General features: G+C 50.7%; 1 protein-coding gene across 9 annotated transcripts in view; it reads right to left on the reverse strand.

Annotated features, from left to right (window-relative positions):
• Positions 1-318: 318 nt before the first annotated feature.
• HDAC5 (histone deacetylase 5) overlaps positions 319-12654 on the reverse strand; it is a 39308-nt gene continuing 26972 nt past the window's right edge. For 6 of the 9 annotated variants that reach the window (XM_069064430.1, XM_069064429.1, XM_069064427.1 and 3 more), the window contains 23 exons: positions 11110-11254; positions 10761-10875; positions 10169-10299; positions 9804-9935; positions 9565-9677; positions 8998-9129; positions 8443-8665; positions 7584-7795; positions 7057-7338; positions 6063-6231; positions 5359-5492; positions 4831-4951; positions 4389-4438; positions 4106-4213; positions 3729-3784; positions 3479-3566; positions 2701-2820; positions 2362-2459; positions 2052-2170; positions 1492-1625; positions 992-1076; positions 525-678; positions 319-432 (listed from right to left, as the gene is read on the reverse strand). In XM_069064430.1, coding sequence (XP_068920531.1) covers positions 393-432; positions 525-678; positions 992-1076; positions 1492-1625; positions 2052-2170; positions 2362-2459; positions 2701-2820; positions 3479-3566; positions 3729-3784; positions 4106-4213; positions 4389-4438; positions 4831-4951; positions 5359-5492; positions 6063-6231; positions 7057-7338; positions 7584-7795; positions 8443-8665; positions 8998-9129; positions 9565-9677; positions 9804-9935; positions 10169-10299; positions 10761-10875; positions 11110-11254 — 2961 coding nt within the window. In that variant the 3' untranslated portion in view covers positions 319-392. The remainder of the gene's footprint in view (positions 433-524; positions 679-991; positions 1077-1491; positions 1626-2051; positions 2171-2361; positions 2460-2700; positions 2821-3478; positions 3567-3728; positions 3785-4105; positions 4214-4388; positions 4439-4830; positions 4952-5358; positions 5493-6062; positions 6232-7056; positions 7339-7583; positions 7796-8442; positions 8666-8997; positions 9130-9564; positions 9678-9803; positions 9936-10168; positions 10300-10760; positions 10876-11109; positions 11255-12654) is intronic. The other 3 variants (XM_069064432.1, XM_069064424.1, XM_069064431.1) reach the window with 2 other exon arrangements.

Genomic DNA, 12654 nt, shown 5'->3' on the forward strand with positions numbered 1-12654 from the left:
TCCCAAAATCTCCTGGATCCAAGGCACCAAACTCACTGCCTTCTTGCTGAGAGGACCCAGAGGGGTTAGAGAGGGGGCACTGAGGATACTGCCCTAGTCCCAGGGTCCACCAGGCACAAGCCCCATAGTGGAGGAGAAGGACAGAAAAACAGCGAATATGGGTGTAAAAAATGGTAAGGGATAGGCTGAGATAACCTCCTACTCATAAGGGAAGGAAGGTACTATTGATGAGGGAAGCAGGGTGCAGAAGGAAAGAAATCTGAGCCAGCTTGGGGGAGTGGGAGGGTCGAGGCTGAGAGATGGACACAGCACACGATGTTAGATGTGTGACTTTTTGTTTTTAATAGAAAAAATAAACAAAATCACAATGATGAAGCCCAGGGGCCTGGGCATCACACGGCAGGTTCCTGCTCCATGGGCTCCTCCAGTGGCCTGTGGGGGCAAGCATAGGGACACAGGCACATAAGTGCCCACCCAAGTATGTGAGGAGGAGAAAGAGGGAAGTGTAGGAAGAAGAGGGTTACCTTGGGGTGTGGCTGGGGCCAGCCTGCTCTGCCCCCACTGAAAGCAATGCCATGGCGCTCAGGGTCTCTGCCTCTTCCACTTCTCCTGCCTGCGCTTCCTGCAGAGAGCGCCCCACGCCAGCTGCATTCCGCTGCACAGAGCTCCAGTGTTTACCTGCCAGTGCAGGTGGGTGGCAACCCATCAATAGCCACCTCTGCAACATATCTCCTTGGGAAAATTCCCACTTCTACCCATCTCTAGGAGCTCAAGGCTGACCTCCATATTTTCTCTAGCTCCTGCTGCTTCTTCCCTATGCAACAGCACCCTCCCAGTGCAACCCCTAGGTATCCCTTTCCCAGCTCTTTTTCTGGAACCACTTCCCTATCCTCCCTCCCCCAACCCCCCCTCCATACACACACACGCACACACACTAGCTATGCCTTACTTGTGCAAAGCACAACTCTCTTCTTTAGGGGTGCTCACTTACTCTGGATCTCAATGACTTTCTCCAGTGTGGCCACTGCATTCATGTTGGGCTTTTGTTTTAAGATGGCCTCATCCAAGGGCTCAAGCTATAGGGGTTGGTAAGGAAGAAGTACGGGGATGGTAAACTGCAATTTCAACATTCCCCAGATCCCAGCCAGTGGGCCAAAGACCACTTCATTTGTCACTGTCATCCCCACTGCCTCAAAAGGAGGCAGAACTTAGCCTCTCTGGAACTCTGGATGAGAAAATCCTGACACCCTAGTCAGGCTTCATATAGCAGAAGGCCCTGGCACTTATCTCTTATACCTCCCCGACTCCTAGTCTTCTTCACACTTCTCTCCCAGGTCTCCTAAAAAATGGAAACCCTTTCTCCTGAGGTTATCGTCCCATTCTGGGCTAGAATAGAGGAGCTCCACTGAATCTTTAACTTGGGAACCAGGGCCTAAAAGCCTCTTTGGCTGTGTTGCTGAACCCATGTTTTACATTCTCTGGGGTCCTCACCTCCACACTGAGCAAGGCAGAAACGCAGGCCTCTGAGGCATCACAGATGGCGGTGAGGTCATGGCCACCCTCTAGGGCCAGCACTACTCGGCCCCCTGCCAACTTCATCAGCTGCCTGGTCAAGTGGCCAAAGCCTGCAGGGGTGAGAAAGCCTGCGGCTCTGACCAGGAGGCATGGCCAGAGCTGCCCCCAACCTGCCTACTTCCTCAGGGACTAGGTGGATAGGACAGATGAACAGTGGAGTTGGAGGCTGCTGACATCCCAAAGTTGGCACCTGGCCCTTGGTCCTCTGGGTTTCTCCTACTCTTCTCCCCTGTTCACCACCTAGCAGTTTCTCCTTCCTCTTCTCTCCCCTCCCCTTATCAGACCTCCCACCTCTGCTCCCCCTATTTCTCTGTCTCTACATGCACTACCCCATGTCCCTTCCAAGTTTTTCTCTCCTACCTTCTATTCTCTTCCCCCTCCAGAAAAGTGACACCCCACCCCACCCCACCTCTGCCACCACCAATTTTTCTCTTCATTCCTAGCAATTCCCATCTTGCTCCCAACACCAAGCTCACATCTGGCAGTGACAGAGTAGCCACCCAGTGGAGAGAGATGCCCCTCAACAGCATCAAAACCAGCAGACACTAGAACCACATCTGGACAGAACTCTTGGGCAATGGGCATCACCACCGTCCTGCCGGAGAAGAACAACATGCCAGGCTGATCCCCTCCCCTCTCCACCACCACCTCTCCACACCCCACCAGAAGCACTATCTTCCCCACCCTTTCTATTCCATCTCTGTGCCTACTCTCCTCTCCCTTAATGCTGTAGGTCCCCCCACCCTATAGTGTCCCCTTCTTAGTTGCCCCCATCCTAGGCCCTACCTGAATGCTGTCAAGTACTCCACATCTCCGATAGGGGGGTCCACACCTCCTGTCCATGCCACGTTCACATTGTACCCCACACCAGGTCCTCCACCAACCTGACACCAGGGGAAGAGGCAGGGGATGGTACTCATTTCCTGAGAACTAGACATTGCCCTCCCTTTCTAGACCTCAGTTCATCGATTTCCAGCCCTTCTAGAGAAAGGGCCTGGTGATGCCCTCTGCCCAGAGCCCACAATTCCACATCATCATCAGTGCAGTGTGCCTCAGCACATTTTCTGTTTTTGGTATTTATTGTGCAGCTCGCACCTAGAACTTACTGGATTTGAAGAGCCTCACCTCCTCAGGGGCACCACTGCCTGGGAAAAAGTTCCCATTGTCATAACGATGCAAGGAGATATAAAGTACAGAGGGGTCACTGTAAAAGGCCTGCTGGGTGCCATTGCCATGGTGAATATCCTGGGGGGAAGAAAAGGAGAAGGGAAAGAGTCAAGGAGAAGGGCCAGTAACCTCACATGAGATGCAAAACCCCCACAATCCTCCCAATGCAGAAGGAATTCCCAGGGGCAGGGCCTACTACCCCAAACTAGTCTTCAGGGATCCTAGTACATTTACAAGTGTTCAGGTCCTAATGTTAAACCCAATAGGATGACTCAGTCTGAAAGAAGATGGGGGTGAGAACAGGATGACCTAAAGGACTTTGACGTAGAGCAAAGGAACCTATTATTCTTCATCCCAAATGATGACATGATGAGGAAATGAACTGACACTGCAGCAGGAGGGATTCAAGACAAGACATCAAGGAGGACTTCTCAAGTCACTAGGTAAGAGATATGGGAATAAGAGAGTGAAGGAAGCTACTGACTCTGAAAGCCTGGAGTTTTCAGACCAGTACCCTATCAGGCTAGAACAGGCACAGGTCATGCCCCAAGGCCAATATATGGAGGGGATACATCTAGGGAAGAGAAGGAACCCAGCTCCATGACTAAGAACCAGAGTTTCTCCCCCAGCCCCAGTCCCATCCATTTATCCCTCCTGACTTCATGGAGTATACACTTCCTCCACAGCCGTTTCCATCCCTTCAACCTTGCCCTGCCCCTTCCCCAGTCCTCCTCACCCAGTCCACAATGAGGACCTTGCCCACATTCAGCTTCTGTTGTAGGAGTTTGGCTGTGATGGCCACAGAGTTGAAGAAGCAAAATCCCCTAGAAAGCAAGGCAAGGGTAAAAGGGGATACAGAGTCAGTTAGCGTAACCATGTGTGGCCAGATCTCAGTTTTTAAAAGGGTAAAAGAGTCAGAGGAAAGAAGAGGCCCGAGCTTTGGCTTGGCAGACTCTCCCACTCTGGTGACAGGGTAAGGCACTCACATGGCTGTGGATTCCTCAGCATGGTGTCCAGGAGGCCGGATAATGGCAAATCCATTCTACAGAACAGAGAGATATCAGAGATGGACATGGACAAGAAAAAGATGGAAAGAGGACCAGAGAGATGCTGAGGCTAGCCTCAGAAAGAACAATCAGGCAACCAGAAGCCCCTTATTTCTCCAAATTTTTCCTTTTCCTTCTTTTTCTTAAACCACTGACCCCTTCCTCCTGAATGAAAAGCCCTGAGATGCCAGGGAGAAGACAAGGCAGCATCTTCGCTGGCTCCCCTACAGTTCCTCTACAGTCCTAAGAGTCAAGGACAGACCCCAGGAAGCACCACCAGGAGCAGTTTCCTCCCCCTCTCACTAAGCTCCACTCACCTTGAGCTCCCCTGAAGCTACCTTGAAGGCCAGCTCCACCAGGCAGCCTACAGCCATGCGCACAGCACTAGAAGAATGCATCTCATTCCACACTGTGTCACTGTCCACCTGGTGAGAAGGAAACAGGGGCATCAGGGTGCCTCCCATGGGAGCCAGTACAGAAAGCCCAGGAATACAATGGGCTAGGGGGAGAAATATGAGGAGGAAAGGAAGCAGAGAATGAAGGATGGCTAGTTCCCAAGGCCCAAGGAATAAGCCTTGCCCCCTTCTGTAGAACACTTACCCCTATGCCCCCACAGGGCAGCACTGCATACATCTTCTGGCTGATTGGGCCTGTGGAGAAGAAAAACTGCTTTGGACCATGCAGGGATACTATGTATGTACTCAAGCAAAAGGGTGAGTACATCTCTAAGTTCCTTTAGCTTGGTCAGATAGCTATTGACTTTGTCTCCAGCTTGGGGGGGGAAGGCGGCAGGCAGAGAGAAAAGACAGGAAGTGGGAGAGGGCTGAACTTTTTGGATATAATACTTTCCTTCACACCCTGTGGAAACAGAAATTCTCTTTGATCTCTACATCTCTGTCTTACTACTTCCACAAATTGGGCGTACCCCACTGGAAGCACATCAGGACACCATCACTCTTGCCACTCTTTTGTCCCATAGAAAGAGTAGATAGAGTGAAAAGTGACCCCCAACTGGGGAGAGTCAACATGGTTCCAAACTCACCCAGCAGCTTCTTGCTGTCAAGCTTCTGCCGGTTGAGGGGGCTGGTCCCATAGAGCAGGGTGTGGTGCTCTGAGTGTACTGTCTGAATCTCATCCAGTGTAGCCTTGCGCCCTCGAATTCGCTAAATAGTAGAAGACAAGAAAGACAAATGGATAGGGCATTAGACCCTTCCTTTCCCCCTCCCATCCCAGCCGACACCCTTTTCCATAACTCCAGAAAGGGGAGGATACTCCTAATCCCTGCAGCCTAGAGATTCAAGACCACAGAAATGATCTGCTGACACATCCCCAAGTAGATGAGGCTATGCTCTGGATGGAGATCAGGACTTGGATTCATAGGAAGATGGAAAAAAAGGGGATGACCCTTGTGAGTTAGGGACAGGAAAGAGGGAACAAAATGGCAGACTGGGTCTCCAGGGAAAGGACAAGCAAGGACACTGGACCCATAGGTATGGGAAAAGTTGTCGGGTTAACAGATAATTCAGAGGAAAGGAGATGGCACTGGACAGTACCTAAGACATACCCTTACCTCACACTTGCTGAGCAGACCTGTCTCTTGCAGCCTAGACCAAATGCTTTGGATACGGCCTGCATGTTCAGGGTGGATGTGGGTATTCCCACACATGCACTGGTGCTTCAGCATGAATGTGTCATAAACTACTCCTGGAAAGCAGAAAGAGCTACTGAGGCTTATGGCCTTTGTCCCTGATCCTCCCATAATACGACCTGCCAACTTGACTACCTGAGACAGTAGGGAGGCCTCTCCTCTTTCAAAAGAAGGGAAATGGGGGAAGGGGGAGCAGGTTTAGGGGTGGAGGGAACATGATGAAGAGAGGATTTAACTAGGGAATCTAGGCATTTATGTCCTCTTCCTCACCTGTAACTGAAAGATTTTGATCTGACAGGGAGTTTTTGTTACCACAGGATCCAAAGCTAGAAGGGACACTTAGTCCTATCTCATTTTACAGAGGAACAAACTGAAGCCCAAAAGGGCAAAGTGACTAGAGCAAGAAACAGGAGCCAGGTGTCTGAACTCTAAACTCACTGCCTTAGCAGAGGTGGAGGGTACTATGTAAAGGTGTTGAGTGGGATCATTTTTTTTTTTCAGGAACAGTCCCCTAAGATCCAGGGAACCTTATACCAGAAGCAAGAACATACCTTTCACAAGTCTGGGGACTCTCTGCCATCTACATTTAAGTAGAAGAATATATCTGACTGGCTGTTAGGGCTCACCTGTAGTAAAGAGGTGTTTGGTGGGCAGTTCAGGGGCACTCTTCATGCCTAGAGGGGCAGCAGGTGAGGACTGAGTTCGACCCAGGGCCTGATGGGGCACAGAAGCCAGGCTGAGAGGGGCCTGGTAGACTTGCAGGGACTGCAGCTGCTGAGCATCTGTGAACACCTGCTGAGGGGCAGGAAAGAGTGAATGAGTCAGAAAAAGGAAGGCTGCAGTAGAGAGGAGAGTTTCTCCTCTTTAGGCTTACAGAGGGACCAACAAGGGTACCTAAAAGGGCTCTAGTCTGAATTCAGGACCAATGCAGTGAATTACAGTTGTAGAAGGGGCTGGGAAGCTAGGAAAACTCAAAGTCTAGGCTTTGCCTCTGTTTCCAACCACCCCCCCCCCCCCACTCATCCTTGGGATGGGAGATGCTTCTGCCTGCGCCATTGCCTCTTGAAGGAGGGGGGTGAGAGGAGGGATAGGGTTTGATGAGTCATGCTGGGGGAATAGCATTGAGGTAAGAAGAAAGGAGGGGAAAAGGAGGTGGCACTGAGGGGGCGGAATGAGTCAGTCAGATGAGGCAGCTCTGCTGCAGTCCGCAATGAATGAAGCGCACAGTGCAAGACAAGTAGTAGTAAGAGTGGGTGTGTACACACACAGGCATGCATGCACAGGGACAGACGCAAGAACAGACGCAGAGAGACACATGCAGCCATGTGCTGACAGACACGGGTTCAGGCAGCTAGGTAGACAGAGATAATACAGGAAGCCAGACAGTCACGAGGATAAACACAGACCAAATCAAGGAGACTCTGGCAAACAAATAAGAAGTGACCCTCCTAGCCTCATTCCCCTTTATCTCTTTGAAAACTTGTAATAAATCTAATTTTCCACACTTCTGGAACACTGGAGGCTGGATAAATGGCAGCAGAATAGCAGACTATGGGAGGCAGTGGACCAAGGAAGGCTGAGGGTCAGACTGTCCACAGTAAGTAAGGAGAGGGCAGTCACCTGCTTGTAGTCCCCACTGGACTCTTCTAACAGGGTATTCTCTTCCAAGCCAATTTCACTGCCCTCGTCTTTGACCTGGATGCAGGCATCCTCCTCTTCCTCCTCCTCTTCTTCCTCCTCCTCCAGGTCCTCATGTGGGCTCTCGCTTTCTGTGGAGCCATCCCTGGGCCCAGGTAGGGCTCCCTCTCCTAGCAGCCCTTCCTGATGCTCCGTTAACTCTTCTTCTGTCTCCTCAGGGTGTGTAGTGGGCTGCCGGGGTAACTCTCCTGTCTTGGTGAGGATCTAGGGGCAGGCAGATGGAAAAGTAGATTGTCCATTATCTGCTAGTTCCTAAGGCAGACATCTCCAAGAAAGGCACAAAGTTTGGTGGAAAAGCAGATGGATTAACAGACACTACCACATTCTGCCTCCTTGCCCTCTCAAGCTGATCCCAGGACATCTGTGGCACCACAAATTCTGGTGGGGGTGGGGAGGGACCTCACTTTGCTGCTACTTATTTACTTATCTTTCCCTTTTCCCAAGCCCACCTTGCCTAGCTGCAGTTGCTGTTGCTTCTGCTTTTCCAAAAACTGCTGGTGCTGCTGCTGCATCACAAGCTGCTGCAGGGCCTGGGGGCTCTGTGGCAGTGGGGATGACTGTGTTCGGCTCAGCGGGCGGTGTCGGGGCAGCTTGCCTACCGTCCGCATGTTGGCGGCAATGCGCTCACCAGTCACCAATGGGGATTGGCCATGGAGTGGCACTGCTCAGGGAGGGAAAGCTGGCATCAGTTTCTGGGAACCTTCTCTGAGTACCATTCCACATAAAGGGAAAAACCCAGAGGAAGCTGTTCCAAAGGACAGACCAACATCCCACCTCCTGCTTCTCACCACCACACATACTTCCCATCCTGTGCACAATTCAAATCAACTTTCCAGTAGTCTTGACGAATAACTCTTGTCTCTGTGTTTTAAAGTCATTAATTCAATCTCTAATATACCTCCTTCCTTCAATTCACTTTCATAATTTTATATTTCTATTGACTGCATAAATTTCTGTCATAGTTCCTTTTATATGACATCTCCCTCAAATTAGACTGCAAAGTTCATGAGAGCAGGTACAATGTCTCCCCATCAGAATGACAGCTCCCTGAGGGCAGGGGCTGAGGTGGCCTCAGAAGATTGAGAAGACAGGAAGCATATGCATTCTTTAATACAGATTTCAAATACCTATTATAAGCACAATGTCTCCTGTTTATATTTCTGGAGAGAATGACCTCAACAAGGTTATAAGCTGCGGCAGAGATAGAAAACCAACCTAGGTACACTGGCTTTGTTTTTCCCCACCTGCTTCATTCCCACCCTGGGAAAAGGAACCAACTCGTGCTGGCTCCTGGCTTCCATGGCTCACCAGCTATGAGGGTGCTCTGCTGCCGGGCCTGCTCCAGGAGCAGCACATGCTGCAGCAGAGAGGCGGGCCCATGGGGGTTGACATCGCCCTCCAGCGCCACACCCAGCAGACAACCTGGGATCGAGGACGTACTCATGAACTTGCCGGTCAGTGCCCCTCCCTGCCGGAGGGACTGGATGGCCTGTCTCTCTGCCTCCTGCTGCGTTGACAGCTTCTGGGGGGCCTAGTGTGGGGAGGCCAGGAGGGTGAGGAGCTAACTCCATGTCTTTGGGCCCTATCTGCCCCAACACCACCTAAATCCCAGTTGCCATCCCCACTGCTAACTCCACCCCAACCTCCCCTTTTGTTCACCCCATTTTGTTCACCTAAGCCAGGCTGCCTGAGCCTCTGTGAAGGCCTCAGCTCACTGTCAATCTGAGGTCCAGGGACTATGATACCAAATATGGTATCATATAGATATATATATAGATATATAGATACCACTATGACTGATGAAGAACAGCCCCTGGGGGATTCCTGAAAAGGGAAGGGGAAGTGTCTGCACCCCCTACTCACAGTGAGGTGCGAATTGGTGACTGTGACTGTGGCCTGTAGTCCTAAGGAAATGTTGGGCAGGGAGGGGGACGTGTAGAGACTGAACTGGTTAGGGGAGCTGTCCAAAGTAAGGGTACGGTGCTGAGGGAGCATCTGAAAGGCAGTCAGAAAAGAGAAATAAGCATGATACTAAGTAATAGGGGTGAAGAGAACAAGAAACTCTAGCTAACTGAGACAGCAGCCACAGGATAGCACTTTTCATGGGAAAATTGAGGTGCTAGTAAGAGGCACAAGGGCAGCTAGTAAGCTAGCTAGGAAGATCCCACTATTGCAGGGGCAAATGGATCAGGTCTTTTAATGGAAAAGAGATGGAAAGGAACTCCCTATCCCAGAGGACAACTGAACATTTGTCTGGGTATCTGGGTGGAACAAGGAAAGGGGACCTTTATGTTTTATACTTTTTAAAGGGGAAAAAAAGGACAAGAATTGGTTTGATTCCTGGGAACTTTGCTCAATGGCCTACCATAAAAGGGACTATTTCATCCTAATTGGGGGTCTTCCCACCTCATCTGTCTGGATGGCCCATACCTCAGTGGGGATGTTAGGGACGGAGCCGGTGAAGCCATTCTCAGCAATGGTGCTGTTGGAGCTGTTGGGGGAACTGGGGCCGGAGCCTGGGGCACTGTTACACACAGATGACACTGTACAAGGACATAGTTATCACCCTGTGGCCTATGTTCACCCCCACCAGCAATCCCTGGCTCCAGCATCCACTGGCCCCTTGTGGAGACAGAGATACCCTCCAGCCTCCACCAGCCCCTAGGTACCTGTGATCTCTATAGCTCTCTTCTTAAAGGTGCTGATGACAGTCCCATCCTTTCTTCGCAGGAGGGGGCTGCTCCTCCGCTCAGCCACCTTCTGCTTTAGCCTGGAACGCACTTTCAAATTGGGTTCCGAGGCTATGGGAAAGGGAACATGGCTCAGATCCCCTCAGAACATGGCATCAGTGACAAATTCTTAGTCTCATCGAAACCTCTGGCTCTCCCAGAATTCCAAGCAGGTGATCATGCTACAGTAATTGTGGTTTCTAGTAGCATCCCTGATTCTCTCTAAGACTACTGTTCCCGGACACTGAGCACTGTAGGCTAATGTAGAATCCATAGAGCCAAAGGCAGGGATGGAATGAGCTTACCTGTTTTTCGAAGTGGGAAGTCATCCCGGCTATCATAGGGCCCAAGCAAAGGAAGCTTGTAGGAGGGGGGTGTCCCAGGGGGACCACTCTGGGGAGGGGAACTCTGGTCCAATGAAGCGTGATGGGCTCCCCTAGAAAGTGAAGGGAAAGGAAAGAATTAGGGGGGAAAAAAGAAGCAGAATCAGTGAGTCATTAGTCAAGTCCATTGTTAATTACGTAGCAAACCCTGAAATGGATATAAGTAAAAGGATCCCCACTGACAGGAAGCCCTCAGCCTGAAAAAAGAAAACCTTAGCTTCTGCCTCAGGTCTTAGTTGAAGAGAATAGCCAGTATCCCAAATATATGCACTAAAACTTTTGGGACAGCTGTACCACTTAGGGACATTTGCAGAGTCACATCCAAAACAGTTCAGGCTAATACAATATTAACGTAGCTCCATAGCAGAGTAGCAGGATCCCCTCCATTCTCCTTATAAATGGATATTTCTTAAATGGGAGAACATGTCTGTGAAACACCCACACTATGTGCACGCACACATACACACATATACCCACCACCCCTCCATGATAGTCTTTTTCTAATGTCACCAACCAGCATTTGGGGTGCTGCGGGAGGGAATGGTTGAGACCGCCTGTTGTTGGCTCCTTCGATTTGCTCAAGAGAAACTCTTGGAGCTTCAGTTTTACCTCAGTGCTGGCAATGGCACCTGCAGGACAAGAGAGGTGGCAGCTGTCACCAGCCATTGAGGTCAAGGCACCCCCAACAATGGTTGCCTTGGCCCCCTCTCCTCCTATGCAGGTTCTAGGACTGAACATCAGGCCAGGACACACAGGCAATGCCTGGTGAGATGGACAAGTAAGCATGCCTAGCAGGCAGGGCCTGGGAGCCAAGCCCAGAAGCCCTGGGCACCAGGAAGGGGAAGGGGAAGGGGAACCCTCACTCTCTTTGCTTTTCTCTTTGTTGCGTAGGATGAGCAGCTGCTGTTCAAGCCTCTGCTTCTCCAGCTCCTCCTGCCGCTGCTGCTCCCGCTTACGCTGCTGCTCCAACTCCTGCTGCCTCTTGGCAGCCAGCATCTCCTGCTGCTGCTACAGAGGGGAGAGGGTATCGCATCAGCTAAAAGGAGCTAAGTAAGGGACAGGACAGAAAGCCACAGGCTACAGTTCTTTACTCCCTTGTCCTAACTGACAAACTTCAGAGTCCAGAAAGAGCCTTGATCATGGAAGGATAGATGGTGTGAGAAAGGCAGAAAAGAGGGAAAGGACTAGAGTTTCAAGAGGAGAATGGAGCAGAAAAGTAAAGAGATAGTCTGGGAGAAGCATAATCTCCACTCCCATTGTAAGGAAAGGGAATGTCTTTTGTAAACTTTAGGGGTGAATTGCATGTTGAGTTTTAATTACTCTGATGGTCAATATGGAAAAATCACTGTATGTGTCCCCTATTTCCTTGTTTTTTAATTGGTCAGAGGAGGGAAAGCTAGGCAGTAATCAACAGAATGTCTCCCAAAAGCAGGCTTTTGGAGTCTGTGGCTCCAGAAGTCCAACTGGCCAAACCCTCAATGGGGAAGTAGTGTACTCATACAGATGTCATTTCTAAAGGGGCCACAAGGGGGCACGCTGCTGTAGGCCTAAAGAGACTACAGGCCCAGAGAGTCACAGCCAGGCGGCAGACCCTAAAACTTCTAGGCAGAAGTATAGACATGCTCTCTTTGCCCTTGCAAGGGGTTTTTTGTTTTGGTTGGGACCAACAATTTCACTACTACAGGGGACTCCTGGTGTGGAAACTCCTTTCACCAACGCAAATCAGCATTCAGTAATTTCAAGCCTTGAGCTGCCTGGAACTTAGCAGGAGCCAAATGGCTGATATGTATCAGTATTTAAATCTAAATCTTTCTATTCCAAGGCCAGTTCTCTAGCCACTGATCACCATGCTGCCCTTGTACTGGGCTTGTGACTGTTATCAGTATCAGGAACTCCCCTTGCCAATGCAGGCTTGCACCTACTCTGCAACTGAAAGGCAGTGGTCTGGGTGTTAGCCTGACAGAGGATGTACAGCTCGCCCAGAATAGCACAGCCAGTGCACGTCCAAAGCAAGAATGGGAAAGCCATGTCTTCCTGGCTCCAAGGACGGCTTTCTATATCCACCATGCCACACTGCCTCCTACCATGGCAACTGGTCCTAGAAAACCTATAGCTATGGTATGGAGTCTGTGGAGAAAGGCATAGAAAGGGCAAAGGGAAAAGGTGCTAGTCTTAAGTACCACAGTGACGACAGCAAAAGAGACAGCTACCTAGGGGTCAAACGGGACAGGTCTCTGAATCCAGAGCCAAGCAAGGGGACCCAAAAGGTTCAGTGCCTGGGGCTGGGATTCCGGGATCAGGCAGATTTAGAAAGTAAAGCTTAAAGAAAGTCGGGGGGGGGGAAGCGGGGGGGGAGGGGGGAGGGAGTAGGGCGACGGGACGAAGCAGCAGAGAGAAGCGACACGGGG

This window comes from Petaurus breviceps, unplaced genomic scaffold (genome assembly GCF_028583685.1).
Source record: "Petaurus breviceps papuanus isolate PSGF00001 unplaced genomic scaffold, PetGlider_PUasm1.0 90630, whole genome shotgun sequence".
In the NCBI taxonomy this organism is placed as follows: domain Eukaryota; kingdom Metazoa; phylum Chordata; class Mammalia; order Diprotodontia; family Petauridae; genus Petaurus; species Petaurus breviceps.